The sequence below is a fragment of the Gracilinanus agilis genome, chromosome 3, assembly GCF_016433145.1.
Source record: "Gracilinanus agilis isolate LMUSP501 chromosome 3, AgileGrace, whole genome shotgun sequence".
Classification (NCBI taxonomy): Eukaryota; Metazoa; Chordata; class Mammalia; order Didelphimorphia; family Didelphidae; genus Gracilinanus; species Gracilinanus agilis.
The window spans coordinates 144,269,285-144,282,244 of record NC_058132.1 but is presented as its reverse complement, the minus strand read 5'-3'; the positions used below and the strand labels follow the sequence as shown (position 1 = coordinate 144,282,244).

The following is a 12,960-nucleotide window of genomic DNA, read 5'->3' as shown; positions in this document are numbered from 1 at the left end:
CATCACATCTCACCCAGCAAGACTTCAATCATCGAGTCAGGTGACTGTTTGAACTCCATTTTGAGAGCAATCTCTTAGTCTCCTCCTTCCCCCATCACCCAACTTTGCTGAGAGTTTCAGTCAAAACTTACAATTATAGAAAAAGGATAAGAATAGGAAATAGAAACAGAAGGAGAAGGGGTGAGAGGAGACGCTTAGGAGTGGGAACCCCAAAGGTTCCCACTCAAGTAACGGACTTCATAGAAATAGAGAAGGCATCCCAAAATCCCTCTGCCCTTCACTCCTTTCCCCAATCCCTGAATTGTAAATAATAAAAGCCATCATTAGTCAGATAGAGTACCAGAGTGCCTGAGAGACAACAAGGGAGAGGGGAACCACAGCTTGGTCTGGCTGCCTCCATCTTGAAGCCAGATCATCCGCTGTGAAGTTGACTGACCTCGGGGGAGGCTTGTGTGAACCCCGTCCTCATTCAGAATTGGATTGGGGTACCACATACCTCATCTTATAGGGAAGCCTTGACCCCTACTCCTATGGGGCATCACAACCATCCGGGTCACCCAGTTTTGGGGTGACACCCCTTCTGTATATTCGGCCCCAGGGGAGAGCTGGAAGAGAGACTCACCATATAGACTCTATCTCTATCTCCCCTCTATCATAACATTGGTAACTGGCTCTCATTATTGTTACAGAGAGAAATAAAGGCATTATCAGCAAGAGAATACATATAATAAATGGAAGAAGAGTCAACAATGTTTTGGGTTTTAAAAAAATCTTAGAATTGATACTAATTATTAGTTCCAAGGAAGAAGAGTGATTAGGGTTTTTCAACTGGGATTAAGCAATTTGCCTAAAGTCATAGAGCTAGCAGTGTCTGAGACCAAATCCAGGATGTCCAATCTCTAGGCTTGACTCTCTATCCAAAGTGGCACCCAGCTACCCCAGTCAACAATGCTCTGGTAATCTTTTTCTTTAGATTAGATAATTTTGCTTCTACTTATTTTATAGAATTAAATTATCTTCCAGCTGTTTTGAGTTGCATCTCCAAACACTTATCTTTTATAGTCAAATTAAGGCTTTAAATGCTTTGAAAATCATAAAATGAGACAAACAAAACATCTGGTTGTAGTCTGCAAAGGAGACTGTAGAAAATAAACATACTGGTGCTAAACTATGAACACAATTTAACATCATGTTAAATCAGGTTCATATAATACACTAAAAATTTTCAGTCAATTAACCTGAATAAAAGGTCATAGGTTGTGGAAGAAAATACAATCTAAACTTGAAATGAATTCTCTTAGAAAAAAATGTGGTGCAAGGAAACAAAGATTCCTAGGTTAGGAATCAGAAGACTTCCATGTGATTCCTCTTTCTGCCATTACTAGTCCTGATATTTTTCTGAGCCTTAGTTTTCTTATTCCTAAATGGGGGCAACAGGATCTGGTCTTCCCTTAGCTACCTGATAAGTTATGAGAATTAAGTGAGATAATCAAAATGAAAAATGTTTTGAGAATGGTAAAGCTCTAACAAAATTTAGTAATAGTAGTAGTGGTAATAGTACTAATAATAACAATAGGAAAAGTGGTAGTAGTAGTATTACTACTACTAGTAAAAGTGGTGGTTAATTATAATAATAATTATAATAATAATAATAATAATAATAATAAGCAGCATAGTAGTAGGTCTACAGAGGCCATGCTTTACAAACTACCTATCCTATAAAGGTAGATAAATGGTTCAATATTACAAAGAAAGCTTTAGTGTTCAAGAAAAATAACTGTTTACCTATTACTGTTAGGTGGGTTAGAAAACATGCCAATTTGATAGACTAACATTTTTGAACAAGTGGTTAAGGATCACGGTTTAGAATTATAAGATATAGAGAAAAAAGAAACAGCAGATCTGCTCCTCTTCCTCTTCCCTTAAGGGAGTCATGAAAATAGGTTATTGTAGGTGATTGGAAAATTCTTCTGGAAAGGAATACTTAACAGGCAGGTAAAACATTTTAAACTAGTCAACCAACAAGCATTTATTAAGCACCTACTATGTGCCAGACATTATACTAGGCCATGAAGATACAAATATGAAGAAAAAAAATCAGATAAATTATCCTTGTCCTAAAGCAACTTATATTCTAGAGGAGGAGACAACACATATACATACAGAAGTGGGGGGAGGGGTGGAGAAGGATCATCAGCTGAATCTGGAAAGGCCTTATAGAGAAGATAAAATTTGAATTGAGCATTGAAAGAAACTAGGAATTTAAAGAATTTTAGTAATGGTTATGATACTAGTTGCACTGGTATTAAGGCCAATTTTTCTTAAAGTGCAACTTTTAGAAATAAGGAGCCAAGGTAAAAAAGTTTTCTGAAACAAACCTTACCCTCTGTTGTTACTACCTTCCCTTTTCCTCTTGACAATCTGTCTTATACTTCAATATTTCAAAGATCTATAACTTCAACAGTATGAGGAATGAAGATCTCTAACTGGGAACATTATAATCTTCAGGTAAAAAAAAAATTACCACCTGGTAATCAACTCTTATCATCAAAGGCAAATCTTTTGCTTAATGTTTACTTTATCTGGCATTTTTTCCACATCTTCTGAAAAATGGACTGCCTTTCCCTTGCCTGGGTACTCGGCTGCTTTGGTAAACCACAACGCTAGGAGTTGCCAAGCTCAACGGTACCATAGCTCATTCTCTCAGAACCTGAAATAGCAAATGCTAAACTGATGAATAAAACTATGCAGTTATATGAAGAGTAGCATATAGTAGTCTGGCAATAGGCAAGGATATTGTTCTTAAGATAGGTAAACTAGGTGGCACAGCAGATAAAGAGTATTGGGTTTGGAGTCAGGATCCCAGACATCTACTAGCGAGGCCCTGGGCAAGTCATTTAAATTCTGCCTCTCAGTTTCCTCAAGTATAATATGAGGATATCAGTAGCACTTACCTCACAAGGTGGTTGTGAGGATCAAATGAGATAATATCTGTGAAGCACTTAGCACGGTACCTAGTACCCAGTAGGTAAATGTTTATTCCATTTTCTTCCGTCAATAAAATGAGGGATAATAATAGCACTTTCCTCTCAGGTTCTTGTGAGGATTAGTTGAGCTAATATCTGTACAGTACTTTGCAAATGTGAAAAGTGCAATATAAATGCTAGCTAGTATTATCCCCATTTTACAGATGAGGAAGCTATCTATACAAGATATTAAGTATCTTTTTAAGTTCAATTAGTAAATGTCAGAGATGGGATCCATAACAAGGCCTCTTGACCCCAAGAGTCCAATGCTTTGAGGGCTAACTAAAATAAAACTGCCTGGGTTGCCAGTATCCTGACCCCTAAATGCGGAAAAGATGTAAAGGGAGGTCAGTGTGTGACTTTATAAGGAAAATTTGGATTTTGTTTTGAAGGAGTACTGCTAGCCTCCTTTTGATTAGTCATTGAAATTTAATTTCACAAATTAAGTAGGAATTCCTCATTATTTGAAATTATGAGAGAATGAAGTGAGTCGATTTCCTTTTTTCTTTTCTTTAAAAAAATTTTTTTTTTTTACCTTCCCATCACAGAATCAATACTGGTTCCAAGTTAGTTGGTTACTGGTTCCAAGGCAGAAGAATGGTAATGGGGGTTAAATGATTTGGCAGCTAGGAGATGTCTGAGGCCAAATTAGAACCCAGGATCTAGGCCTGGCATTCTGTTTACTGAGCCATCTAGCTACCCCCAGGGCAAGTTAATTTTCAATGGCAGTTTATATTTTGGAGAGTAAAACTCCTTTCTTAAGAATTTATTGCAAAGGAAATTCTAAATAAAAAAAATTCTAAATAAAGTATAATGGATGTACTTTAATCTTCAATAGATGCTTCTGAGTCATTATTATGTTTAACTACTATACTATCAAGTGATTGCATAAGGTATTCCCACAGGACCACTAAAGTATATAAAGCTGTTTGCAGCCACATATGCTAAAGGCCCAGATAGCTCTACTTTTACAGAGCTTTTTCTGCTTTCTTTTTTTTTTTTTTTGTCTCTTCCATATGCTGTTCACTGTCACTTTGCTCTGCTGCCAGTGCATACTATTATTTCTCAACAGCTACCAGATTTTATGCAGTAATGATCTGAGCAAGAGGGTTCTAAAAGTCATTCTGCCTTTTGAATGCCATAAATAGCATGAGGCTTATAATAGCTATTTGTCAATAAGAAAACTCAATCCTAAGTATGGAACTTAATTCTTCACAACCAAAGTTGTCCAAAGCATGACCTCCAGAGAAATGGGATATAGTATAATTGAGATTATTGGCATGATGCATTTTTTTTCTTACCTGTTAAATGGGTCCTGCACAAAACATTCTTTCCAAACCATGGAAGCTACTGCCCTAGACATGAGGTAGGAGTAGTACTTGGCACCATATCCTACAAGATGACTGAATCTCAGTTGCCAGGCCTGAAATGAACAGAAGAAAAATAGTACTAGGTTTGTGATTACAATATTCTAAAAAAAAAAAAGGAAACATTTAAACAAAAAATCTCAAACAAATCTTGCCAATCTAAATTATACTCTAATTAATGTTTTTAACATTTTATATTCTAAGGGATTTTTATATCATGTAAATGCAGAGTTTGGTCTTTTACAGAGATTTACTTCTTTCTAAATATTCTAACACTTCCTCTCCTTTTGCCACAATTAAGTTATAAGAACAGAACAACTTAGGACAAAATAAGTGAAACAGAGTTATTACAAGTATATTAAAAAGTAGTGATCAGGAACTGTCAAATTTTTACAGATAATTATCACAAAATATTGTTGTTTTGTACAATGTTTTTCTGGTTCTGCTTATTTCGTTCTGCATTAGTTCCTGTAGTTCTTTCCAGCTTTTTCTGAAATCATTTTGCTTAACATTTCTTATAGCACAATAGCATTCCACCATCAATATGTACCACAATTTGTGCAGCCATTCCCCAGCTGATGGATATTCCTTCAATTTCCAATTTTTGACCCTTCAAAAAGAAAGGCCATAAATATTTGTGTACAAGTAGGTCCTTTCTCCTTTTTATTATCTCTTTGGGATACAGACCCAGTAATGGTATTACAAGATCAAAGGGTATGCATAATTTTATAGCCCTTTAGGGCATAGAGAACTGAGTTTTCCCTAAGAAGCAAATTCTAATGTTCTGAGACAATAACCCAGAACCTACTCTTCCTTGATAGTAGTAAGAGAGCAAAGACTGTTTTATTCTCATATTTATTCTAATCAGAAGCTAAAGGAACAGAAACCCAATAAGGTTTTATCAAATATAGAGAACTATTGAAGGGGTAACATGATGCCATGGGAAGATCACTGGACTTGAGTAATTTAACATATATTTGGGTTGATAGTCCTGGCTCTGGCACTCATGAGCCACAAGACTATGCCAAACACTTTACTTTTCTGAACCTTAGTTTCCTCATCTGTTACATGAAATAATGCTACCTGTCTCATAGGACTGTTGGTAAGAAAATGCCTTGTAAACTATAAGGTCCTTTATAAGTGAGACATCACTATTTTTCAACTAGGAAGCTAAGACAGGATAAGACAGTATCAACAATTTGGGGAAATATTGTCAAGCATTTATTGTAAACTAATTGGTATATCCTCATGGCCAGTTTGAAATGACTAACAATTTAAACAACAAAAAATTTGGAGTTCTTAAAACATTGCTATTTTCCCAATAATGCTGCATTGCCCAAGGAAGATTTTCCTGAAACAATTTTCAAATACTGAAGACCAACCAAACAAGTCTAATTTTGGTTTTGGTACATAGTATTCTTAAAAATCAAGAGTGCTATATATTCTTTCAAAAACTTGAAGAGTTATCATGATACCCCCAAATTTCTTCTCTAAATTAAACATTCCCACTTTCTTCAATGAACTGGTACGAAAAAAACTGGTTATAAAAAATGACAATATTCATTAAAAGATGGTAATATTTGAGAAACAGTAGGTCAACTCCATAATGACAGGGAAGGGTTATGAATGGACAACCCATAATCTTTGCTGGTATACATGCAATGTCCAAAATCTAGGTAAAAGCTTCCAGCAGAATGAGTGGGTCTCTGGTGACACATGTACATGAAGTCATGGATGGAAAGTGCTCTTTAAGAACCAGAAGAATAGCTGCATTGATTCTAGATATACAAAAGAGATAGAATAAAACAAAACAACTCTGAGATTCTACCTGACACCCATAAAATTAGCAGAGATCATTCAAAACCGATGTGGTCACGGTTTTAAAAAATAGGCAAGCATTAGATTGCTGATGAAACTAAAAGTAGCTTCAAACATTTTGGAAATCAATATGAAAATAAAAAAGGATACCCAAAATAAGCATAATATTTGACTCAGAGGTCTTTCTACTACTATTATATCTAAAGAGCTGATGGATAGCAATGAATCCATTAATCAATAAGCTTATCAAGAAAAAAAATTTCAGCAGATTAATTGAAACACAAAAATCTTAAAACCAAATTTTCAGTACTTATGGAATGGTTAAACCAATTAGGATATGAAATAGAATATTATTGTACCATAAAAAATGTAGAATCATCTACAGTAATTTTCTTTCTAATTGTATAGTTCATTATTTCTTCTTTCTTTTGTTTTATTTTCTGTCAATGCTTGCAGTAAATGTCAAAATAAGTTTCAATAAAATTTATTTAAAAAAAAGAAATTGAAAGTTTTAATATTAACTGTATTTATTCTTGTTGAACAAAGAATTTAATTGTTGTGAATATATCTTTCCAATAAAAATAAAATATTTTAGGGGAAAGTAGGAGCATGAATCATGTAACCATGTTAAAAATGAATATTAATAAATGTTTAAATTTAATAAAAATAAAATAAAATAAAATATTTTGTGAGAATTCCCTCATTATAAACTATTTTCTAAAAACAAAACCTAGAAACTTACATTTGTTACATATAAAATGAATATAGATGGATATATTAAATAATATTAATATTTTATTGTTATTCATATTTATAATTATGAAAGCCACATGCCTGATAAGCTCTAATTCAAATCGCCCGCCATTACCTTCTGCCCACCTGGCTCTTCATATTTTTTATTTCTTTTGCTAATTGATTTCATTTTAATTCTTTTAGGAGTAATTTCAAGGGGGAATGTAAAATTCTCTTCAGTAGGGAATGTGTGTTTTATAATCTATAATGTAAAGTTTAAATTCTTTGAGAGTAATTTTAGGATAAGAAATTTGCCATCTCCCCAGAATCCAGAAAACGAACCTGTTTGAAGAAGGTACCATGAAGATGCCTGAAGAGCCTTCACTGGATCATGAAGATCCAAAATGAAATTTGGGGTGCAGTTGATTGAACTATGGGGAGTTGAATGCATTTGTATTAAACGTACACTCTTATGCCAAAGGGGACTGCCCCCTAATTGGCTTTTTGTCTATGCAGCTATCAATCATTGGATCATTGTTTTTGTCCTCTTTTCTTTTTATCCCCAAATTTCTGTAACTTAAAAGTTAGTTATGTTTACAAGAGCTTTCAAGGAGACCAGTCTCTTGCCGCTCTTCCGTGGGGAATATGATATTGGAAATTTGGGGTTCTTTGAACAGATCTTGAGGTCTCTGGTGTAAACTTCCTATGGAAATTTAGGACTCTTTTAAAACTACATTTCCCATGATTCCTCTTGGGTAATGAGGTGGACAGGAAGTATAATTATGTAGACAGGGGTATAAAGTATCAGAACTTGATTGGGACATGTTCTTTTGTACAAAGCAGCCAGTTGGGCAGAAGGTAATGGCGTGCTATTTGAATTAGATCTTATCAGTCACGTGGCTTTCATAATTATCAATATGGATAACAATAAACCATTAATATTATTGAATATATCCATCTATATCAATTTTATTTGTAACACATTGTAATTTATTAATAGCAGGAATTTTCTCAAAGTATAAATATATAATAGCTTACTTTCTATAATAACGTAACGACAATAGCAGGATGTAAAAATAAAAGCATATTCAAGACACATTTATAAATTTAAATATTTTATATTTCTGAAATAAATTAGATATATAAAGAAAACCTTACTCCTAAAATTTTGTATCTGATACTTTACATAGATTTTTGGAAATAAGAGAATTAACCTCTTTATTTCCTGCCTAAGGATCCCCCCCCCTTTTTCACTTGTGGATAATAAAGTGACATAAAAATCACAGATAATCCTCATAAGGAATACTGTGTGTTACATTAATGAATCACCTCTAAAAAAATTGAGAATCACTTTCTCAAAGTGGTAAAGTAAAACCTGGAACTTGTGGCTCACCATTCCCTTTACTTTACTGTCTTCAGCAAAGTTTTATACCAAGTATGCCTGAGTTTGATTATTTTCCTTGATTTAGAGAACTAGGTTGAAACAAAGTATGTTATGAGACAAGCACAAGGAATAGATGATTCTGTGTGGGGTTTAGGGATGGTGGATACATCAGAATTACACAATTAAATCCAACAAACATGTCTTAAGCGTCTATTATGGCATTTTTCTACTTATAGCTATGTGGCAACTGTAATGTATGTGGCAATACATAAGATAGGCTGACAGGAACAGTAACTTATATTTATCTGGATAAGGCAAATACCATCAATTATCATTTTACAGATGAGAAAGAGGCCGAAGGAAAGCCTTTGAACACAGGTAACCCTGAATCCAATAGCTTAGAAACTGCTACAGATAAAATTCCATGATAAAACTTAATATCATTATATTAGTTCCTTTGTTATACTGAAATTATATTGCATCAAATATTATTTGAAATCTGTGGGCCATTGGCAATTTTGTCATGTGTTTACATTAGTTGGGATGCTATTTTTTTTAATACTGAGATATGGCTTACAATTCTTGCTAAGTGCAAGACTAAAGAAACAAAGTGATATTAGCTGTATCCTAGATTATAAATCTTTGGTGTTATAACATATTACTTTGTTTTGGGGCTCTTCTTTGTAACTTTTCCCTTGGTAATCTGCCAAAACTAGTTTGGCTGCCTCTGGGGCACAGTGTGAGGAGTTTTAATTTTGTTTGATTTTGAGCTGAAAACCATCTTGTTTTGTCTGAAAGCTGGCCCATTTTAAGAGTGGCTTTTGGTTTGTGCTATGAAATTTCAAAGTGACTTAGCTTCATAAATCTGTAGCTGAGGCCCCAAATAAACAGAACAATAAAAAATGAGACCTTTCAGAAGTGCAGTAAGAGACATTAAGAGTTTTATGCAATGCTGAGATAGGCCCATTTCCTGAGCTGCAGTTGTCTCTTCCTAACAACCTATCAAAAGTATGGATAGTCTAGCAGAATACACACTGCTAAGCCTTAGAGCTTAATTATAGGTTTGGATTTTGTACTACATACCTTTACACATGCTTAAGAATAGTGAACATGAATTACATTAATATGATACTACTATTTGGAGCATCTGAGATATATTAACAGTGAATTAAAACCTAACATTCTATTGTTCCTCAAATGAGGCTCTCTAAAAGATGATCAGCAAAAGTAATATAACTTCCATTAGGGCTTTCTGGACTACATCATCTGAAAAGTGGGGTTAAGATACTTGTAGTGCTTACCTCATGGGGTTGTTGTAAGAATCAAAAAACATACATTAAGAGGTTCCGGGTTAAGATGGCGGCAGAGTAAGAAGCAGCTCTTAACCTCTCCTGACCAAAACACACAAAACTCCTCAAGGGGACATAAAAACAAGTCCAGACGAACGGAGGAACCCCACAACAGGGCACAGCGTGGAAGGTATGTGGAATCGAGGCATTTCCATGCTATAAAGGGGTGAAACAGCTCTCACTAAATCGCGGGCTGAGCAACCACCCCACCCCCACCCCCTCCACACACAACACCTATAGCGCCGAGGCCAGCTAGGAAGAGGTGGAGCAAGTTTGGGGCACCCATTGAGTCATTGGCGGCTCTGGGGCCTGTTCCTGAGAGCGGCGGGATTTGGGACCCCAGGAAGCTAGCGAGCACACGTGGAATCTGAGCGCGGGAGCAGGACGCCGGGAGCGGACGCAGGGCACAGAGTGCGGGCTGAGAGCACAGGCACGGGTGGAGGCGTGGGTGGAGGCAGACAAAGCCACTAGCTAAAGCTCTGAAACCCTGAGTGGGGAACCAGTGCAGACGGGCATACGACTGTGGAAGCAGCGCCCTGAGACTTGTAAAGAAACCTCCAGCAGAGGATCAAGCAAGGGGGTCCACTAGGGGGCTTGACCTTGAGAAAAACCAGAACTCGGACCTCAGGAGCCAATAGACCGCGGACCGACCCTGAGCACAAGGATAAACCTGAGAAGCTGCTGGGCTAACAATGGCTACCCAGTCTCAGGAAGCTCAGAAGAGAAAGATTAACAACAAGAAAAAGAAGTCTTTAACACTCGACAACTTTTACACAGAGAAAATCCAGACAACCGAGCAAACAGAGGAGGAGAACAAACAAGCATCCGGACCCTCCTCAAATAAGGAAAACTCCTCACAAGCTATGGAAGAGTTCAAAACTGAGATTTTGAGGAAAATGGAAGAGATCTGGCAAGAAAATAACAGTTTAAAAGGTAGAATCTTGCAACTGGAAAGCGAGGCTCAGAAACCAAATGAACTGATAAGCAAATTGAACAACAGAAATGACCAGATTGAAAAGGAATACCAGAAGATTATAGCCGAAAACCAGAAGATTATAGCCGAAAACCGAAAGATTATAGCCGAAAACCAACACCTAAAGGCTAGAATTGAGCAATTAGAAGCTAATGATCTCTCAAGACAATAAGAACAACTAAAACAAAGTCAAAAGACTGAAAAAATAGAAGGAAACATGAAATATCTCAATGAGAGAGTGACAGACCAAGAAAACCGGTCTAGAAGAGACAATTTGAGAATAATTGGTCTTCCAGAAAAACCAGAAATTAATAGAAACCTGGACTCCATACTAACAGAAATAATTCAGCAAAATTCCCCTGAAGTCCTACAAGAGGGCAACATAGACATTGAAAGGATCCATAGAACACCTGCGACAATCGATCAAGAAAGGAAAACACCAAGAAATATCATTGCAAAATTCAAGAGTTTCCAAGCAAAAGAAAAAATCTTACAAGAAGCCAGAAAGAGACAATTCAAATATCAAGGAGCACCAATCAGGATCACACAGGATCTGGCAGCCTCCACGCTAAAAGATCGCAAGGCTTGGAATACAATATTCAGAAAGGGAAGAGAGCTGGGCCTACAACCACAGATCAACTACCCATCAAAATTGACTATATATTTCCAGGGGAAAGTATGGGCATTCAACAAAATTGAAGAATTCCAGGTATTTGCACAGAAAAGACCAGGGCTAAATGGAAAGTCTGATATCCAACCACAAAAATCGAGAGAAACACGAAAATGTAAATAAGATACAGAGGGGAAAGAAAGAAAACTTATAATTTTTAAATTTGCCTTTTTAAGGGCCTCAGGGAGATCTAATTATCTATATTCCTATGTAGAGAAATGTTATGTATAATTCTCTGTAGTGAACTCTATTCACAATTATAATATTCACTATTATAGTAATCAGAAGAATAATTCACAGGGTGAGGGTGGAACACTAAATAATCTAAGATGGCATGGGGAATGGGAAAGAGGGGGTGAATAGCAGGGGACACCAAGAGAAACTTGCATGAATAAGAAAATAGGATATTCTATTACACAGAAAAAGGGCATGGGAGGGAGAGGGGACAAATACTATTATAAGAAGAAGAGGAAGAGAGCATTAAGAGGTAATAATCAAACCTTACTCTCAGTGTAATCAACCTGGAGAGGGAAGAGTAGCTATACTATCCATTGGGACATAAAACTCTTATCTAACCCTTCTGAGAAAGTTAGAAGGGATAAACCAAGGGGAGCAGGGGAGTGGGGAGGTCAAAAAAAGGGAGGGGAGAAGAGGGAGGGAATTGATAAGGCCTTTAAAAACAAAAAGAGGGGGAAAAATAAGGGAGGGGGTAGAAAGGGAAGTTAATCAGGGGAGGGGATAAGGGATAGCGGCTCAATAGCAAACCACTGGTTTAAAAGGAAAAAGTATAAGGAAAAAGGGGGTAGGAATAGGGGAGGATTCAGCAAATGCACAACTGATGATTATGACTCTGAATGTGAATGGGATGAACTCGCTCATAAAACGGAAGCAAATAGCAGAGTGGATTAGAAACCAAAATCCCACCATATGTTGTCTACAAGAAACACATATGAGGCGGGTGGACATACACAAGTTTAAGGTTCAGGGCTTGAGCAAAATCTTTTGGGCGTCAAATGAGAAAAAGAAGGCAGGAGTGGCTATTATGATTTCTGACAAAGCCAAAATAAAAATAGATATGATTAAAAAAGACAGGGAAGGTCATTACATCCTGATTAAAGGCAGTATAAACAATGAGGAAATAACACTGCTCAATATGTATGCACCAAGTGGCATAGCACCCAAATTCATAAAGGAAAAACTGGCAGAGCTCAAGAAGGAAATAGATAGTAAAACCATACTAGTGGGAGATCTAAATATTCCTCTGTCAGATATAGAAAAATCAAACTGAAAAATAAATAAGAAAGAGGTAAGAGAGGTGAATGAAGTACTAGAAAAATTAGATTTAATTGATATGTGGAGAAAAATAAATAGGGACAAAAAGGAATACACCTTCTTCTCAGTTGCACATGGCACATTCACAAAGATTGACCATGTTATAGGGCATAGAATCATTGCAAACAAATGCAAAAGAGCATAAATAATAAATGTAACCTTCTCAGATCATAATGCAATAAAAATAATAATTAGTAAGGGCACCTGGACAGGAAAATCAAAAACTAATTGGAAATTAAATAATATGATTCTTCAAAACCAATTTGTCAAAAAAGGAATCATAGAAACAATCAACAATTTCATTGAAGA

At 36.0% G+C, this 12,960-nt stretch overlaps 1 protein-coding gene across 1 annotated transcript in view; it reads right to left on the bottom strand.

Moving 5' to 3' along the window:
• LOC123240602 (mitochondrial intermediate peptidase) overlaps positions 1–12,960 on the bottom strand; it is a 198,289-nt gene that overhangs the window by 54,205 nt on the left and 131,124 nt on the right. Inside the window, exon 17 of the mRNA XM_044668295.1 lies at positions 4,328–4,449. Within this exon, the coding sequence (XP_044524230.1) occupies positions 4,328–4,449 (122 nt within the window). The remainder of the gene's footprint in view (positions 1–4,327; positions 4,450–12,960) is intronic.